Source organism: Bos mutus, chromosome 17 (genome assembly GCF_027580195.1).
Source record: "Bos mutus isolate GX-2022 chromosome 17, NWIPB_WYAK_1.1, whole genome shotgun sequence".
NCBI classification, from domain to species: Eukaryota; Metazoa; Chordata; class Mammalia; order Artiodactyla; family Bovidae; genus Bos; species Bos mutus.
In genome coordinates, this window is record NC_091633.1 from 22,114,328 (window position 1) to 22,133,517 (window position 19,190).

Sequence of the window (19,190 nt, forward strand, 5' to 3'; positions counted from 1 at the left end):
TGATGGAATCGGCTTTCGATGTCAGTCCTTTTCTGTAGTCTTTCCGTGTCACAGATTTTCATTTGTGAACCTGAAATAACAATCCGCATTCATAGTGCTCCTAGGAGATGAAACGTTCAGACAGGTGAAGCACAAGACACTTTGGGTAAAGCTCCTGGAAAAGGGTCTGACTCATGGGCGTGGCCTCAGGAAATCCTAGTTATTACAATTCAACAAAATTTCTGAGCAGTGTCAGGGTGCGTGCAGCTCCTAGTATTGTGCCTCCATCGGTATTTGGAGAGGAGGACAGTTTAAACAGGAGGACAGTATTGTCCATAGATCATTTTGACTTCAAAGTTGCAGCCATTCATGCTTTTGAATGATCATTGGTTCAGTTTCCTCGTAAGCACTTTACTTGCTGTGAGTTGTTTGGTTAACTCTAACATTAGTAAGTGTGCTTTTCTAAATATTTTGGCTGGTGAGTTTCCAGTAACCAGAATGTATGCATCTTTTGTTGTCCAAATATTAATCTTCTTTATCTCCTAGGGCTAAGGCAGAATATGACATTTCTCTATGCTGCCCACACCCACATAAATTTGCCTGTCTTGTGACAGCTCAAGTTCCTTGAATGGGAGAGTAAGTCCTACCCTCACACGTGGTATAGGAATTACATGCATTAATGATGAAAGGTATCAGACAGCTCAGCATATGGAAGGTGCCCAAGATATTTTGACATTTGTTAGTAAGTCTTTTTCTACAGTATGATGGGTCAGGTGGTAGATGAGCCGTTCCCTGGTCTGTACCAAAACCATTGAATACTCACTGGTCTGGACTAAGCTTTGTCCATCTTTGTATTTCCTGGTGCTTCATATATAGCAACAGGATCTCAAGACAGTCTCCTCAATATTAGAAGACTAGATGGATAATCTGTGGTAGAAAATTGTTTCATGGCATTGATGATCTCAGAGTTCTCACTGCATGCCTTCCCAAGCAGAGAGATTTGACTTACCACAACCACAACTAGAGACACTCACTGAGGCTTTGATGTGCAGAGCTTGGTCATGCAGACATGGTTGAATGCCTAGTTGGTTGACCTTAGTCTCTAATCCCTCCAGAGGTTCAAGTTGATACCATATGACCCAGGGCTCCCAGGTAAACAAAGATACTCTAATCAGGTAGAACACCACAAGGGCTTAGCGGTCACCTCCTAAGAGTTGAGGGTAAAGACTCATCTTTGGGCAAAGTTCATCTTTACTACACATCCACTGTGTGGACAACCAAACCATTAAAGTGGATGGCTTAAATATAAGACACAAACACTTAGATGTGCTCACCGAGCAAGTTTTCTTCTGCCCTACAAGGTGGCAGATGCTGTGGGCTGGAGAGACCTAGAAGGATGAGATGGGGAGGCTGTGGGTCTCTGCCCTCTCTTGTCTCTGCTGGGTGGAGTCTGGCCTGCAGTCCAGGTGTCTTTCTTGCTGGTCCATAGCTGCTGGATTGTCACCTGTCATTGGACCAACAGGGAGGAATGCTCATCTGGACTCCGAGGCTCTTCCCCATCATAGACAAGGTCAAAGTCTCAGGTTACACTGTGTCCTGGACACCTCGAGGGGTGGTGGAGGTTTGGGGGAAAAGCCCCTAGGTGAGTCCAGGGTGGCAATGGTCTAACTCATCTTGAGAACTCCCATTGAGCTTGGACAGTGGAGAAGTCACGTCCAAGGGTGAAAGTTCTCCATAGCCTTGACTTGCATTCCTGTTACCAACATGAAGTCTGCTTGCTTTGTTTGGAACTTTATACTGAATGATTGAAAGTGAAAGTGTTAGTCACTCAGTCGTGTCCAACTCTTTGCGACCCCATGGACTGTAGCTCGCCAGGCTCCTCTGTCCATGGAATTCTCCAGGCAGGAATACTGGAGTGGGGTTGTCATTCTCTTCTCCAGGGGATCTTGCTGACCCAGGGATTGAACCCAGGTCTTCTGCATTGCAGGCAGATTCTTTACCAAATGAATGATTATAAGTGTACATAAGAGTCCACATGGAACAAACAGAAAACTACATATGCGTGAGCACAGCTGGGTGCATTCTTACAACCTGTAGTGCAGTCAGCACCCAAAGAAGAGACAAACATTGTAGGTGCTCCAGAAGCCCCCCGGGGGAGCCCGTCCAGCTGTTGGCTCCAAAGGGTAACAGATGCTAACTTCAGCCTCACAGATGAGTTTAACTGTTTCAAAATTTCTATAAATGGGATTATACAGTGTGTGCTTTTTGACACCTGGCATCTGCCACTCAACCTCCAAATATAGGAGGTTCATCCATGTAGTTTTTAAAAAATTGATTTAAATTTGTTTTAATAAATATTAAATTGATATCTGTTTGGAGATGTCAGTTAGTATACACAGATTTATTCCTAAATTGTTCTCTCCACTATTTTATTTTTACTTTTGATTGGGGTATAGTTGGTTTGTGGAATCTAAAAAAAAGGCTACAAATGAATGTATCTACAAAACAGAAATACAGATGTCAAAAATAAACTTATGGTTACAAGGGAGTAAAAGGTGGGGGAGATAAATTGGAAGACATACACATGTGTGCTAAGTCCCTTCAGTTGTGTCTGACTCCTTGCGACCCTATGAACTGTTGCCCTCCAGACCCCTCTGCCCATGGGATTCTCCAGGCCAGAATACTGGAGTGGGTTGCCATACCTTCCTCCAGGGGATCTTCCTGACCCAGGGATCAAACCCGTGTCTCTTATGTTCCCTGCATTGGCAGGCAGGTTCTTTACCACTAGCGCCACCTAAGAAGCCCTAGCACATACTCACTACTGTATATAAAATAGATAACTAATAAGGGCCTACAGTATGGCACAGGGAGCTGTACTCAGTACTCTGTAATGACATATATTGGAAAAGAATCTGATAAAAGGGGGGATATATGTATAACTGATTCACTTTGCTGTACATCTGAAACTAACTCAGCATCCAGTTTCGTGTGGTACTACACCGTTTATTCTTGGTATTTCTGTCTTATTCCATTGGGTGACTGTACATTTTATTAGTTCTGCTTTTGATGGACAGTGCAGGCCGTTTCCCTACTGGGTTTCATATGACAGTGCTGCCGTGACCTTCCTTGTGCAGGTCTTTTGGGGAAACAAACGCCTGCATTTCTGTTGCTCGTATGCCTACGAGTGAACGTGCTGGGCTGTAGGGTCTGCAGAAAGTCCTGGAGCACATGAGGAGGTGCCCTTGACAGTGGTGGGTGAGAAATGCCCAGTGAGACTCTGGCATTCTTTCCCACAGAACCTCTGCAGCTGGCACAGCCCCTGCAGCCTCTCAGACCCTTCTACTTCATGAGAACCCTTTCTCATCCACCCCCAGGGAAGAACCGGCCCCCAGATCCTATCCATGCCTGGCACACACGTCTGTTTTGTCTCCATCCTGCAGGGCCCCCGAAGAAGAAGGTGATCTGGTTCCTAACACACCGATCAAACAGAAAATTAACACATGTGGCAGAACGCTGGAGCTCCTACTTCGGGGCACTTGTAAAGATAACAAGACACTTAGTTTTTGAAGGAAAGCCATTTACTGGCAGTCTTTCTTGCATCTCCCAGAGGAAAGGGGAGATCGGTTCTAGCTCCCTGTTTTTACTCTCTGTTTTGAACTAAGATGGTCATATATATATTTTTTTCTACCTGACAGAATTAAGGCAGCAGCCGGTGTGAAAATAACTGCAGTGAGAGTCAGCAGCGAGGACCAGTGGGCAGTCCAGGAAGAGATAGATAACGACAGCGTTCAGACCACAGCCACCCTCATGTGCGTGGGCCATCACCCGGACACACAGAGCAGGTAAGCCCTGGGATCCTCAAGGTACCTCGGCAGCCGTTTGTTGGGGATGGCTGCGGACGCTGATAGCAAAATAATGTGTGTATAAATAAAGCAATGCCTCTGCATTTAATGGGCGATGTGTTCTTTTGAGCTCATCAGCGCAGCTCCGTCCTGCAGCTTCTGAATGGCTCCATTATGGGATGTGATGCTGGCTGAAGGCTTTATCCTTTATGCTCTTTCTACATCAATGACCTGATTAGGTTGGCAATCTCAAAAATTACCTGCACTCACATCTGTCATGGTACAGGGTTTGATAACCATTATTTTAAAATTTTATTATTGTTATTGTTGGCAGCGAAGAACTGAAGAATGAAATGGGTAAAATAGAAATGATTTAAGAGGCAAGGGGGAAAAGTACTTTTTTAATGAGCAAATGTAGGGTGGCTCTAAGCTGTCTAGTAATAGTTTCTTAGTGCTTAAAGGTGGTTGTTTTGCAGATATCACACCTGGGTGTTGGCATATGGGCTAAGAATGTGAAGTTAGGTCAACTTCACATCGTTGGTGGATCTTCTCCAGCTCGGATACCACCCTTGGGTTTTATGGTGCTGAGCTCACCTGGGAGACAGAGGGAGGTTATTGCTAATAATATTGCATCCGGGCTCCCCACAGGCAGAATGAGCTCAGGCCTGTTGCAATAGCCTTTTTTATGATCTCTTTGCCTGTCTTCTCTTCCCTTTTGACTGACCAATGCTGGCTATGCCATACTCCCGTTTTTTTTTTTTTTAATATTTATCTATTTTTGGCTGGATTATTTTGGCTTAGTTGCAGCCTGAGGGCTTCTTTCTAATTGTGGTGCACAGACGCAGTAGTTGCGATGTGCAGACTTAGTCGCCCTGCAGCATGTGGGATCTTGGTTCTCTGACCAGGTATTGAACTTGAGTCCCCTCCATTGCAAGGTGGATTCTTAACCACTGGACCACCAGGGAAGTCTTCCTACCGGTTTTAAAGCCATTAATAGCTCCGCCTTCAGCCAGGATGAGACCCAACTTCTCAGGTTGGCAAAGAGCCCCTTTCTGATCTCTTACTTACCACCTTCTATCGTCATAACCTGTTTTCTTTATGTTCTTGTTTTTGGCTTTTTGGCTATACCGTGGGGCATGTGGGATCTTAGTTTCCTAACCAGGGATTGAACCCACGTGCCTTGCAGTGGAAGTGCAGAGTCTTAACCACAGGAGTGCCAGAGAAGTCTCTCTTTTCTTGTTTTTAAATGCTATGAGGTCCATGATATTGGGCACTGAAGGAGCACTTGGTGAATAAATGAGGGGGTTAGTGGTGGGAGCATGAGAAATGGAGAGATTGGGTGGAATTTGCCTTTTCCAATGGATCTCTAGGCTGAGTGCTGTCTCATCTTGGGCAACCTCAGCCAACATCAGCTAGAACTCTGTTCTGACTGCTTTTGAAGATTTCTTTCAAAAGGAAAGTGAAACTCAGGTTGAGTGACCAAAAAGCCTTCTATTAGGGGTATTGATCAGGGGATCTGGGTGCCTCTCACTCCCAAATCAACATTCTGGATATTGTCCTTTACATCCCTTGACAGAACTTCAGTCTGAGACCTCAGTTGACCCATGATTTCCCTGGAAATCTCTACTTGCTATCTGAACTCCCCCAAATCCTGCATTGATACATGAAGAGAGCTTAGGATTTACATATTTGGGCTCAGTTGCAAGTGCTAGAATTGCCACCTAAAATGGCTGCTACGGTAGGATTTTGTGATCTCATGTGACGAGAAATTTGGAGGTGGGTGTTTCCGTGGTTGGTTCATCTGGCAGCACGGTTGTGCCACCGGGTGTGCGCTCTGTCTTTCCACTCTATCGTGCCCAGTTTGTTGGCTGTCATCCTCCAGCTGGTTTTCTCGTGGCTGCAAGATGGCTGCAGCAGTTCCAGACATCACAGACTTATCTAGTTGTATACAAAGACTGGAAGGGAGGGGGGCTTCTCTTCCTGTATCTTTTTTTTTTTTTTTTTTTTTGCCGGGAGAGAAGATCCTTCCAACTGGAAAGACGACTTTCCCTTCAAGTCTTCCTTTTAGATATCATCAGTAAACAGTGGGTTCCATGCCTTTGCTCAAGAATTAGCACAGTCTGGGAAAGTGAATATTTGCTGTTATTTTCAGGCTTTGTACTGGGAGAAGGTCTTTGCTATCAGGGAAGAAGCGTGGTCAACTAGCAGTGTTTGGCACACTCTTTAAAAGTGGGACCTGTCAAGGATTGTGGTTTGATTTCTGCTTTGACTCTACTGGATTCCTCTTTATTGCTTCTTCTTTATTGCTGAGGTGTTTATCAGGTAGGCTTTGACTGATGCCCTTAGCTACTGCATGAATGAAGTCCAAGCAAAAAGGGCTCCTAGGAGCACGTGGAAAAGTTCAAGATGGGGACCAGAACCAAGAGTGTCTGGATGCAGTATCCCTAACAACCTTTCTCCTTGTCTTTCCTCTGGGTTGCTATCATCTCCAGCAGGCTCTCCCTCCTGGTGGCAAGTTGACCATCAGCAGCTCCCAACATCCATCCTGCTGGCTTGGTCTCTTCAGGGAGAACATGCTCTGTCCCATGGTGTCCAGCAAGTCTTGGGGCTGCTCATCACTGGCTCTGCTTGGAGTAACGTGGATCTTGTACTCACCCTGAACCAATCTCTGCAGCCAATTGTAAAAGTAGGGGATGGCTGGGCCCACCCAAATGACTTGGACTTGAAGTATGAGAGAGGGTTCTTGGGGCAAAACAGGAGGGTAGAAACAAGAAGTAGACCCTCCTGCTGTGCTGGAGCAGCCCCAGTGGGCTGCCTGGACGTGCACCCTCAGAAATTACTGTGTGGGTCTCAAATGGCCTTCTCCACGGTTTACACACATGGAATTGATTTGGTTGAAACACTGGACTGATCAAGAGCTGAGGTTTTAAATTGAAGGACAAGCACAGGCTGTGGTTATCACTTTTGGTTTTGAGAGAATCAATTCTGCACTCTCTTTAGAAGAGATTTATAAAGTTACAAGAGAAAAAGCCCTTACATAACCAGAGTTACATAATTATCAGGCATTCTGGCGTCCTCTTCTTCTCTTTCTTCACTTTCTGTTTTTGACCTCCCCGGGGATGTTAGAAGGACAAGGACTGTTGCTTTGGCATGACAATTTATGCTTATTTAATATCCTTCTAAAATCCATTCCATAATCTAAATAAATAATTGCTTCTTTTTATCCTTTTTTTTTTTTTGTTGAATTGTGAGATCAAATGAGGTGTGAAATACAAGCTCATGGACCGTGTTTGCCGGGCTAGCAAAGTGAGTCTATGAATATATCCCTAAACGAAACATCCCACTGAAAGCTGCAATCTCTGAATTGTGACAACCTTGGGCGGAATAGGGTTTTTAACAGAATATAATGCACATACTGCCTGAAGTTCTGTGATAAGAATTAAAAATGTGTCATATGGGAAGATTCGATGGGCTCGATGAGGAAGACAGTAAAGGTCTTCATTTAAAATGTTTTAATGAACACTCATTGTGAGGAAATGTGAATAATAAAGATGAAAACCACAAGATAAACAGTTGCATTGCCCAAAGAGGAGAAAAGAGGTTAGAAAAATAAGCAAATTTGAAAGTGTTCAAACAGATGAAGCAAACCCAAGGGAAAGGAAAGCTGGATGAAGTGGACTCGAATGGAGACAATGTGCAACCAGCTAGGTTGAGGTGAGATTGTTCTTTCAATGGTTTCCATCAGACTGTTGGGACCCAAACATTGGAGAAAATAGGCTGCCACTTTTTGTATGGTCAGAAACCACATTGCAGAACTCATCTCCTCTGAAAGTTGGGACAGAGACAAGTTCTTGGGAGTGCACCATGGAAACAGGAGTCTCCGTAGGAAAGAAAAGCCAAACACTAAAATAGATTTCTTGAAAGAAACAGACACACCTCACATGACTATAACCCAGTTGAAAGAGAAATCGACCTCAAAGGTAAATGTTTACCATGAAGTGTTACCATGTTTGAACATCTGGATCCAATATTTCCAGAGTTTTTCTTGACCTGCTCTAATCCAGAAATGATTATAACCAGTTGAGCAGAAGAAAGGATTATCCTTTTTACTAACTCAACTAACTCATTGCTTTCATTGCTTGTTGTGAAACTGAACAGTGGAAACCTTAAGGAACAAACAGTGGTAAGAGGAAAAGTTATCTCTTATCACGTAAATGTCATGTGTCATTTTATGGCTCCATGGAACATGAACTGGGTTAAATCTTTTATTGTGCTTCAGTTCAGTTCAGTTCAGTTCAGTCCCTCAGTCCTGTCCGACTCTTTGCGACCCCATGAATCGCAGCACACCAGGCCTCCCTGTCCATCACCAACTCCCGGAGTTCACTCAGACTCACGTCCATCGAGTCAGTGATGCCATCCAGCCATCTCATCCTCTGTAGTCCCCTTCTCCTCCTGCCCCCAATCCCTCCCAGCATCAGAGTCTTTTCCAATGAGTCAACTCTTCGCATGGCCAAGTACTGGAGTTTCAGCTTTAGCATCATTCCTTCCAAAGAAATCCCAGGGCTGATCTCCTTCAGAATGGACTGGTTGGATCTCCTTGCAGTCTGTTATTCAAGTTGGAGAAGAAGGAGGAGGAGGAGGAGAAAGAGAGAAGGAGGGGAGGGGGGAATAGGAAGGAGAGGAAGAGGAAGAATGAAGAGGAGGAGGAAGAAGGGGAGGGGGAGGAGGGAGAAAGAGTACAGTGATGGTCACAGTTGCCTCGGTTTCTGAGTAGATTTTCCCACCAGATTTAGTTCATGTTGGTTACTTTCCTTCTGTAAAATATTTTACTGAAACGTAAACAACAGAACACATGGAACATTTTAAGTGTCTCTGAGGATAATTGTGTGTAGTTTTGTTGTCTGTTCTTTATTCATTTGAAAAAGTTCTTGAAAAACTACGTCATTCTCATTAGGTGCCCAGCGCCACTGTAAGTCTTTGAGGAAACACACATGTTCAAAAATCAGAAATATTAGAGCCTTGGGAAGCTAAAAACTATTAAATTGAGATATAGTTTAAACGATTTTCCTAGGTCTCAGAACCAGTGAGTAGCCAATGCAGTTCGCACTTTGGGTCCCCACTCTTGTCCACGACCCTGGGCGCTTCACAAGGCCTGGGGACGTACCCAGGCCGCACACACTCCTTCAGCTCTCTTGTCCCAAATGGACTGAAAACTCAGTAGAAAGCAGCACCCACAACACTAGCAAGCCACCTACAATGTGGAAATATACACCATAGTGCATCGGAGGGTGGTCCCTCAATAGATGTTTCTACATCTGAATGCCCGGAACTTGTGAACTTGACCTTATTTGGAAAAAGGGTCTTTACAGAGGTAATTAAGGAATCTGAGATGAGGTCGTCATCTTGGAGTATCTGGGCAGGCCTTCAATCCAACGATGTGTCCTTCTAAGATCGACACACAGAGGAAAAGCTCATGTGAAGATGGAGGCAGATGTGAGAGGGATGTGGCCTCAAGTCAAGGAAGCCTGGGGCCACCAGGGGCTGGAGAAAGCAATGCATGGGTCCTCCCCCAGAGGCCCTGATGACAGCTTGGTTTTGGAGTTCTATCTTACAGAACTGTGATAGTTCCATTGCTTTGCTGCTGCTGCTGCTGCTAAGTCGCTACAGTCGTGTCCGACTCTGTGCGACCCCATAGACAGCAGCCCACCAGGCTCCCCCGTCCCTGGGATTTTCCAGGCAAGAACACTGGAGTGGGTTGCCATTTCCTTCTCCAATGCATGAAAGTGAAAAGTGAAAGTGAAGTCGCTCAGTCATGTCTGACTCTTCGCGACCCCATGGACTGCAGCCCACCGGGCTCCTCTGTCCATGGGACTTCCCAGGCAAGAGTACTGGAGTGGGGTGCCATTGTCTTCTCTATTGCTTTAGGCCATTACATTTGTGGTAATTTGATGAAGCAGCCCTAGGAAACAAATACAGGGGGCTTAACGACTACTTGATGAATGAATCAGTCAAGACGTGTCAGTCCTGGATGTGTATCTGAATAGCCTTGGAGTCTCTAAAAACACATGTTCCTTAAACCTTAGCCCTAACTGGGTCACAGGCATTACTATTAAAACAAAAACAAAAAGGCATGTGAACTCTTAGTTGCAGCGTGTGGAATCTAGCTCCCTGGCCAGAGATTGAACCCAGGTCCCCTGCATTGGAAGCATGGAGTGTTAGCCACTGGACCACTAGGGGAGTCCCAGAACCTGTAATTTTTAATGTAATATCTAAAAGCGGTATGGTATTCTATTGATATTATAGAAGTGTATTCTATTCATTTACCAAGTTTCATTTCTTTCCTCTTTAAAGCATTGCTGCTGGCCATTTTTGTTTTATTTTTCCCCCTTTTAAACATTCATTTTTTAAAAACACGAAGTTGTATATTCCTATAGGTAAGTCTTTGGGAGAGAAAGCTAGAAGCGAATGGGTAGGTTCAAAAGACATAACAGTGTTTCAAGTTTCTGAAGCTTTTGTGAAATCTTCCTGCCTGATCTATGTAAGTACGCCCAGCTCTCAATTCTTTTGCCAATGTTGGGCATTGCCTTAAAAAGAGAATTTGATAGTTGAAATATGGCTGTCTTCTTGTAGGCTTAATTTGCATTGACTGTTTCTGGTGAAATTTAACAATTTTTCTCATGTTTAACTGCACATGTTTTTCCCCACTTGTTGTCTTGAGTTTTTTAATTTTAGTTATTATGTTATGACTTTAGCAGCAATGTTGTTGGGTTTTGTGTTGTCGAATCTAGTCACCATTTTCTTTCAAGTCAAGTGCTCCCACTGGGAGGAGGGATGGTGTGGGGGTGAGCAGAACACTTAAAAGGCTTTGTTAAAGCCCACCCATCAGCCTGGCTTCTGAGAGGTGTCAGAGAGAACCAGAACCGACTTTCTTCTGGTTAAAGAAAGAGACTGGTTGGAGAAAGACTTTATTCAGAAACATTTTCAGCAAGGGAAGAGAGACCCCAGGGTGGAATTGGGCTCCGTTCCCAACGCAGTAAAGACAGCTGGGGATTTACAGCCAAGAAACAGTGGGCGTGGGGTCAGTAGATGGCAAACTGCTAGGAGACATTGAGAGTAAGGGATTCTTAAGAGACTGACCAAACCAGGTTCTTGCTGAGGGCAGACCAGAGCGATCAAATGTCTAGCGTGGGCATGAGGAATTTGATTGGAGAGGGAGGGTGATCAGATATCAAGGATAGGGTGGGATATTTCTAAACTGACTTAGGATTCTTGCTGTAATTAGGCTACACGGGTCGGGCAAGGATAAGTCCATGGTCCAGAGAAGGGAGGCTCAGAGATGCTGACTCAGGTTTAGTTAGGGAGAGTCTTTGTCAGTGATAGCAAGCAGAAGTGCCCCCTGCTGGCCTGTCAAAGACAGGTAGCATGAGTGGTAATTAAACCTTGGTTCTCTTAAGCCATACCCGAGTTCAGTCCCTTGGTCAGAAAGATCTCCTGGAGAAGGATATGGCAACCCACTCCAGTACTCTTGCCTGGAAAATCCCATGGACGGAGGAGCCTGGTAGGCTACAGTCCATGGGGTCACAAAGAGTTGGACATGACTGAGCAACTTCACTTTCTCTTAAGCCATAGAGAGTTTTTTTTTTTAATTGAAGTATAGTTGAATTGCAATATTGTATTAGTGTCAGATGTATAGCAAAGTGATTCATATATGTGTATGTGTATATATATTAAGATTGTTTACTATTATAGGTTATTACATGATATTGAATATAGTTCACCCTGCTATACAGTAAATCCTTATTGCTTTTCTATTTTACGGATATTAGTTTGTATTTGTTAATCTCAAACTCCTAGTTTATCCCTCTCTGCCCACGTTTCCCCTTTGGTCTGTTTTCTATGTCTGTGAATCTGTTTCTGTTTTGTGAATAAGTTCATCCCTGGCATATTTTAGATGCCATATATATGCTATGTCATATGACATTTTTCTTTCTCTGTCTCACTTCACTTAGCATGATAAACATGCATTCTTATTAACTAAGGTCCACAATATACATTAGGGTTCACTCTTCATATTGTAAGGGGACTTCCCAGATGGCACTAGTGGTAAAGAACCCGCCTGCCAATGCAGGAGACTTAAGAGACGTGGGTTCAGTCCCTGGGTTGGGAAGATCCCCTGGAGGAGGGCACGGCAACCCACTCCAGTACTCTTGCCTGGAGAATCCCATGGACAGAGGAGCCTGGCGGGCTACAGTCCATAGCATCACAAAGAGTAGGACACGACTGAAGAGACAGCCTGCACTGTGTATTGTACATTCTCTGGATTTGGATAAATGAACAATGACAAGTATCCATCATTCTAGTATCACACAGAATAGCTTCATTACCAGAAAACGCCTTTGTGCTCTACCTATTCATCCCTCCCTTCCTCCCCCCAAACCCTGATAGCCACTGATTTTGCTCTTATCCTTCTAATTTTTCCTTTTCCAGAATGTCATAAAGTTGAATAGCACAGAATGTAGACTTTTCAGGTTGACTTCTTTCACTGAGGAATATGCTTTTCAGGTTCCTCCATGTCTTTCTGTGGCTTGCTAGCTCCTTTCTTTTCAGAACTGAATGATATTCTGTTGTCTGAATGAACCACTGTTTATTTATCCATTTACCTACTGAAGGACATCTTGATTGCTTCCGAGTTCTGGCAACTGAGAATAAAGCTTCCATAAACATCTGTGTGTGTATTTTTTTTGTGGGCTTAAGTTTTCAGCTCCTTTGGGTAAACACCAAGGAGTGTGACTGCTGGATCTTATGGTAAGGGTACATCTGGTTTTGTATGAAACTGCCAAACTATCTTTGAAAGTGGCTGCACCGCTTTGCATCGCCACCAGCAATGAATAAGAACTCCTGTTGCTCTATATCCTCATGGGTATTTGGTTGTTAGTGCTTTGGATTTTACTCTAAGAGGTGTGCAGTGGTTTCTCACTGTTTTAATTTGCAACTCCCTAAGAAGATATGATGTGGAACATCTTTTCATGTGCTTGCTTTCCTTTTGTATCTCTTCTTTGGTGAGGTGTCTAATCAGATCTGTAGCCCATTTTTAAAAAATTGGGCTGTTTTTTCTCCTTCTTGTGTGTTGAGAGTTCTTGGTATATCTTAGATACCAATTCTTTAACAGTTATGTGCTTTGTAAATATCTTCTCCTTCTCTGTGGCTTGTCTTCATTCTCTTAATCAAATATTCATTTTTCAGTAGTGATACCATGTAGGGAATAAGTTAATAGGTTTCGAAGTGGCTATATTTAAATGACTAAAGAAGTTTTCCTAATTCTCAGTATGCTGGCTTGGAACGGAAACATTAAAACATTTTTTAAATTAAAAAAAAAGTGTTTTTAGTCTGCAAGGCATGTGGGATCTTAGTTCCCCGACCAGGGATCAAACTCACACCCCTTGCTTTGGAAGTGCAGAGTCTTAACCACTGGACCACTAGGGATGTCCTAGAGTAGGAACTTTTATAGTTGGGTGTTCAGGTATGGTTGCTAAAAAAAATGTGTCTACTTTACGTCTCTGAGTCTTCCTGCTGACCAGGCTGGCATCACTGACTGAGGAATGTATTCCTGGTGGTATGCCGGCTCATTCCTAGAAATTCCCTGTGGCTGTCTCATGGCCTCTCTGACTGTGATCTCTCTCCACTAATCCATTCTGTTACCAGCTGCCAGAGTAATCTTAAAATACTGCTTTCATCACGACCTAGTGGCTCCCCATTGCCTGTCTCAGCAAGTCTAAACAATTGGCTTGACTTTTTACAGTCTTTTAGAAGCAGGGCTCTCTCTCCCATAAGATGCTGGGAACTCTGGTGCGAGAGACGGAGGTTAGGTCTGCAAACTCGGCCAGTAGGTGGCGCTCTGCACAGTTTTAGGACAAGAGCCCAAGTGCAGTAGAACAAAGAAGAGGATTCAATGGAGGAAAAAGGCCTCTCAGAGGAAGTGACATTTGAATGGGCCCTTAAAGGATGAGTGGAAATTCAAATGTAAATATGTCTGTGAAGGCATATGATACTAACACTGTATTGTATTCATTTTCAAGAATGTTTCTTTAAAAAAATTTTGTCCGAGTATAGTTGCTTTACAATGTTCTATTAGTTTCTACTGTACATCAAAGTGAATCGGCTATAGGTATACATACATCCCCTCTTTTTTGGATTTCCTTCCCATTTAGGTCACCACAGAGCACTGAGTAGAGTTTCCTGGTCTATACAGTCCATTCTCATTAGTTATTTATTTTATACATAGTAGCAATAGTATTTATACATCATTTCCAATCTCCCAATTCATCCCAGTCCCTCCTTTTCCTCTTGGAATCCATATGTCTGTTCTGTTTGTATCGCTACTTCTGCTTTGCAAACAAGATCGTCTATACTATTTTTCTAGATTCCACAAATATCTGTTAATATATGATATTTGTTTTTCTCTTCCTGACTTACTTCACTCTGTATGACCATCTCTAGATCCATCCAAATCTCTGCAAATGGCACAATTTCGTTCCTTTTGATGGCCGAGTAATATTCCATTGTATATAGGTACCCAGCAATCCCACTCCTGGGCATATACCTGGAGAATACCATAATTCAAAAAGATAGATGCACCGCAATGTTCATTGCAGCATTATTTACAATACATAGGACATGGAAGCAACCTAGATGTCCATCAACAGAGGAATGGATACATAATGTCCTTTAATGCAAAGTTTTATAGTGGTTGAATTGTCTGAGAATATGAAACATCTGTGGAGGATAGACCTGGCTGGGGCCACTTTGAATAATCCTGGAGAGGTGCCAATTTAGGAGGAGTTCTCAGGGGTATTGGAAGCAAATTCTATTAAATGCAACACTTACTGAGCTCCTACTGTGTGCTAGGTTCTATGCTGTATATTATCTCCATGAATTATCAAAATATCTCCTTGAAGAAAGTAGCACGACTAACCGCACTTACAGATGGAAAGAGTGAGGCTCAGAGATCTTAAGAGTCCACAGTCACAGAGCTAGGTCTGGCAGAGCTGGGATATGAACCCAGACGTCAAGATCCTAGAACAGTGCCGGCCACATAGTAGGCACTCTGCAAATATATGCCAGATCATTCTAAGCCCAAGACTCCTAAGAGGGAGGTGCTGAAGAGAAATTCTGCCAAAGGTCAACACTTGGGCGGGACTTTGGTGGCCTCCGCAAATCCCTAATGTAAGCGATGCTGTTCGAGGCTGCAGGAAGCTCAGCCTTGATTACTGCAGTGCCAGCTTCATACATGGTAGGTCCATTGTGAAACAGAGATCGAGAATAGAGTTTCTCTCAGACACTCAAGTATCATTGAAGTTTAGACGTGCCCTTTCTTACTGAGTGCAAAGTTTATTTCTGCTGTGGGATTTGACTTCTGTAGTTCCCTGACGCAGGCAGAGATTGAGTCAGAGGAAATGGGAGGCTTTCTTTCCAAAGGTCTGCCCACATGGTGATCTGAGATCAGAGCCTTTGCACCAAATTTCTGACAGGCAGTTGATGAAATTAACCGAGGGAAACCTGCAAAGTTCATGCTCTTGAAAATGACTCTTTGTTTGACTTTTCAGGCTGGTATTTGTTAGAAACCCCAGCTGCTCCATTAAATCATTTTTTATGTCTTTATTGTGATATATTTATTTACTTATTTTGACATATTTATTATGATGACATTACAGATGTCATTGACCAAACTGACCTTTGGAACCAGGAATCCTTCCTCAGATCTGGTGCAGGTCTTTGATAAAAGCAGTCAAATGAACCTTCAAGTGCTTCCCCGACTCCCTCATTGTTTCCTGGAGAAAATACTCTGTGATTCGAAAATATTCATTTAACACTGTCTCAACCAAGCATCAATTCCTTTATACCTACAGAAAAGGTAGTATGCCTGGTTTCCTCTCCTTTCCTGTATAAGAAGAAACCTCTGTGTCTTTTTTCCCCTCTGTTTTTTTGGTCATGAGGCATGTGGGCTCGTAGTTCCCTGACCAGGGGTTGCAGCCATGTCCCCGGCAGTGGAAGAGTGGCATCGGGACCACTGGACCACCCGGGAAGTCCTAGAAACCTTTTATTTTATTTTTAAATTTTATTTTATTTTTAAACTTTACACCATTGTATTGGTTTTGCCAAATATCGAAATGAATCCGCCACAGGTATACATGTGTTCCCCATCCTGAACCCTTCTCCCTCCTTCCTCTCCGTAGAAACCTTTTAAAAGGATGTTTGATTTGGTTTTATCCAGCCCCATAGCCAGTGTCCTCTGTTGCTTTCCATGGGTACAGGTGCAACGTGGCTCCATATTCTGTCATCTGTATCTGCATGTAACTACTTAAGGCCGCTTGACGCTACATGCAGGAGGGACGTGCAGCCTCCCACTCAGGAATACGTTCCTCTGTCTTACCAGATGGTCCACCTTTTTTATTGGTAGACTTTCTTTTTTCTTTTTTCTTGTTTTTATTTTTGTTAGCTTTTTACTTTTTACTTTACATTCTATGTTTTGGATCAGTTTTAAATTTACAGAAAAATTGAGCTGATAGTAAAGAAGCTTCCTGTAGAAACTCCCCACCCTCTCCACACTCAGTTTCTTCTGTTATTAACACCTGGCATTAGGATGTTACATTTGGTATATTTAACGAGCCAATATCGATGTGCTATTATTGAGTTGGCCAAAAGGTTAGTTAGTGTTTTTCCATAACATCTTAAAGAAAAGTCTGAACCGACTTTTTGACCAGCCCAATATTAACAAAGCTCCATACTTATTTCAGATTTTTAAAGGTTTTCACCTAATGTCCTTTCTCTATCCTGGGATCCCACCAGGACACCACATCACATTTAGTCATCTCGTCTCCTCAGCCATGACAGTTTCTCAGACGGTCCTTGTACTTGTTGACCTTGACGGTGTCGGGAGGAGTGTTGATCAGATATTTTGTGGATGTCCCCCTATTGCAATTTGCCTGGTTTCTCCACCTCATGGTTAGACTGGGATTATAAGTTTTGGGAGGCAGACTATAGAGGTGAAGTTTCAGTTTCATCACATCATACTGAGAGTACCCATGACCAACATCCTTCGTCACTGTTGATATTGGTCACCTTGGTCACCGGTTGCAGCCAGTATTTGCTAGGTTTCTCTGCTGTGAAGCTACGCCATGCTCTTCTGTCTATACCGTCCTCTTTGGAAGAAGTTACAATGCAGCCCACACTTAAGGGTAGGAGTCATGGTCCCTTGCTGTGTCGGGGACTGTCTGCAAAATGTATTTGGAGTTCTTCTTGCTGCTACACTTTTATACTTCTGACACTAATTGCACTTAATCCATAGGCTTCAGGACTATAGGACCTGTGTGTCTGTTCACATGGAGTCACTGCTGCCCAGAGCCATGCCTAGTACATAGTAGGTGCTACTGCATGAATAAGGAAGGATGATCTAGTTAGGAACAGCTCATCTCCTGGACTTCCTGCCACCCCTTAACAGAGAGGGACCATAACTGTCCAGAGAGCAAGGAAGCTGACTGCTCTCTGCTCTCTAAGTGGACAAGTTGTTTTCCTTTACTTTTCTTTCTCTAAGAACAATTTCAAACCTATTTGAAAATATAGAGACTATTGTAACAAATATCTACCTATCTACTGCATAGCTTTGTCACACTTTGATATTTCCCCAAATTTGCTGTAGAGCTTAAAAAACAAAAACAAAGGGACTTCCCTGGAGGTTCAGTGGCTAGGGCTCTGTGGTTTCACTGCCCAGGGTGTGGGTTTGATTCCTGATTGGGAAGCTAAGATCTCTCAAGATGTATGCTGCTAAGTCGCTTCAGTTGTGTCCGACTCTGTGCGACCCCAGAGACGGCAGCCCACCAGGCTCCCCCATCCCTGAGATTCTCCAGGCAAGAACACTGGAGTGGGTTGCCATTTCCTTCTCCAGAGCATGAAAGTGAAAAGTGAAAGTGAAGTCGCTCAGTCGTGTCCGACTCCTAGCGACCCCATGGACTGTAGCCCACCAGGCTCCTCCGTCCATGGGATTTTCCAGGCAAGAGTACTGGAGTGGGGTGCCATTGCCTTCTCCTGTCAAAAAAACAAAACAAAAGGCAAACAAGCAAAAACAAATGACCAAACTATCTCTATTGTATTCCTCTTCTTTCCTCCTTAGATTTAACCACTATTTTGAATTACATGCTTATCCTTCTTATGAGTGTTCACTTAATTTATTCTGTAGATACTGCTATGGTTCAAATGTTTGTCTCCCCCGCATCCCACACACACCCTGCTTCTGCAATGTATTTGCTGGAATCCTAATCTCCAAGGTGATGGTATTAGAAGAAGCCTTTGGGAGATCCTTATCAGCGGAAGGATGGCACTTTCATGATGGGATTAGTGCCCTTATGAAAAAGACTCTAAGGACTTCCCCAGAGGTTCAGTGGTTAGGAGGACTTTCCAGGTGGCGCTAGTGGTAAAGAACTCACCTGCCAATGCAGGAGACTCGGGTTCAATCCCTGGGTTGGGAAGATCCCCTGGAGGAGAGCATGGCAATCCACTTCAGTAGTCTTACCTGGAGAATCCCAAGGACGGAGGAACCTGGCAGGCTACGCAGTCCATAGGGTCACAAAGAGTTGAACATGATCGAAGCAACTGAACACACATGCATGCTGCTGTTAAGAGTCCACCTGGCAATGTGGGGGACACGGTTTGGGTCCCTGGTCTGGGAAGATCCCACATGGAGCCCTAACCATTGGATAGCCAGGGAGTTTCTGGTACCTTGATCTTTGACTTCCAGTCTCCAGAACTGGGAAAAATAATTTTCTGTTGCTTATAAGCCTCCCAGTAGGTGGCATTTTTGTTAGAGTAGCTCAGATGGACCAAGACAGGTACAATTCCCTAGAACTGTGTTTGTCATGTTTTAAAACTATGCACATGACATCATGCTATCAGGATCATCCCACAACTTGCCTCTTCTCCTCAGTGCAACATTTCCTAAATTAAATTTTTGCTCGTATAGATTTTAGTGCCCATTCTTGTGCATGCAATCTTAATGGTTTGCACCAGGTCCTCTGGGATAGTGGTTTTAAACTGAGGGTTGTGACTGTTAATGAGTAGTGACAAGTATATTTTAAAAAAGAGAAATTGAATAGATTAGCACAGAATAGAAAATATGAGACTCCAAAGCAATTAATAAAGAAAAATATTATTTCGTGTAACTTTAGTGTCCTTCGTGTATGATTTTTCTGAGTTGTAATTCAAAATTTATTCCTTTCTGGGGACCAGATTTTAAAAATGGGATGCCCAATCTCCAGGGTCTGTCCTAGCAATGGGATTGCAGTCTCCTTGGGTGTAAATATCTTCAACTTTCTTCAA

At 43.5% G+C, this 19,190-nt stretch overlaps 1 protein-coding gene across 1 annotated transcript in view; it reads left to right on the forward strand.

Annotated features, from left to right (window-relative positions):
- The window catches only part of TMEM132B (transmembrane protein 132B), a 380,713-nt gene that overhangs the window by 207,033 nt on the left and 154,490 nt on the right, over window positions 1-19,190 (forward strand). The window contains exon 3 of the mRNA XM_070386331.1: window positions 3,675-3,821. Coding sequence (XP_070242432.1) covers window positions 3,675-3,821 — 147 coding nt within the window. The remainder of the gene's footprint in view (window positions 1-3,674; window positions 3,822-19,190) is intronic.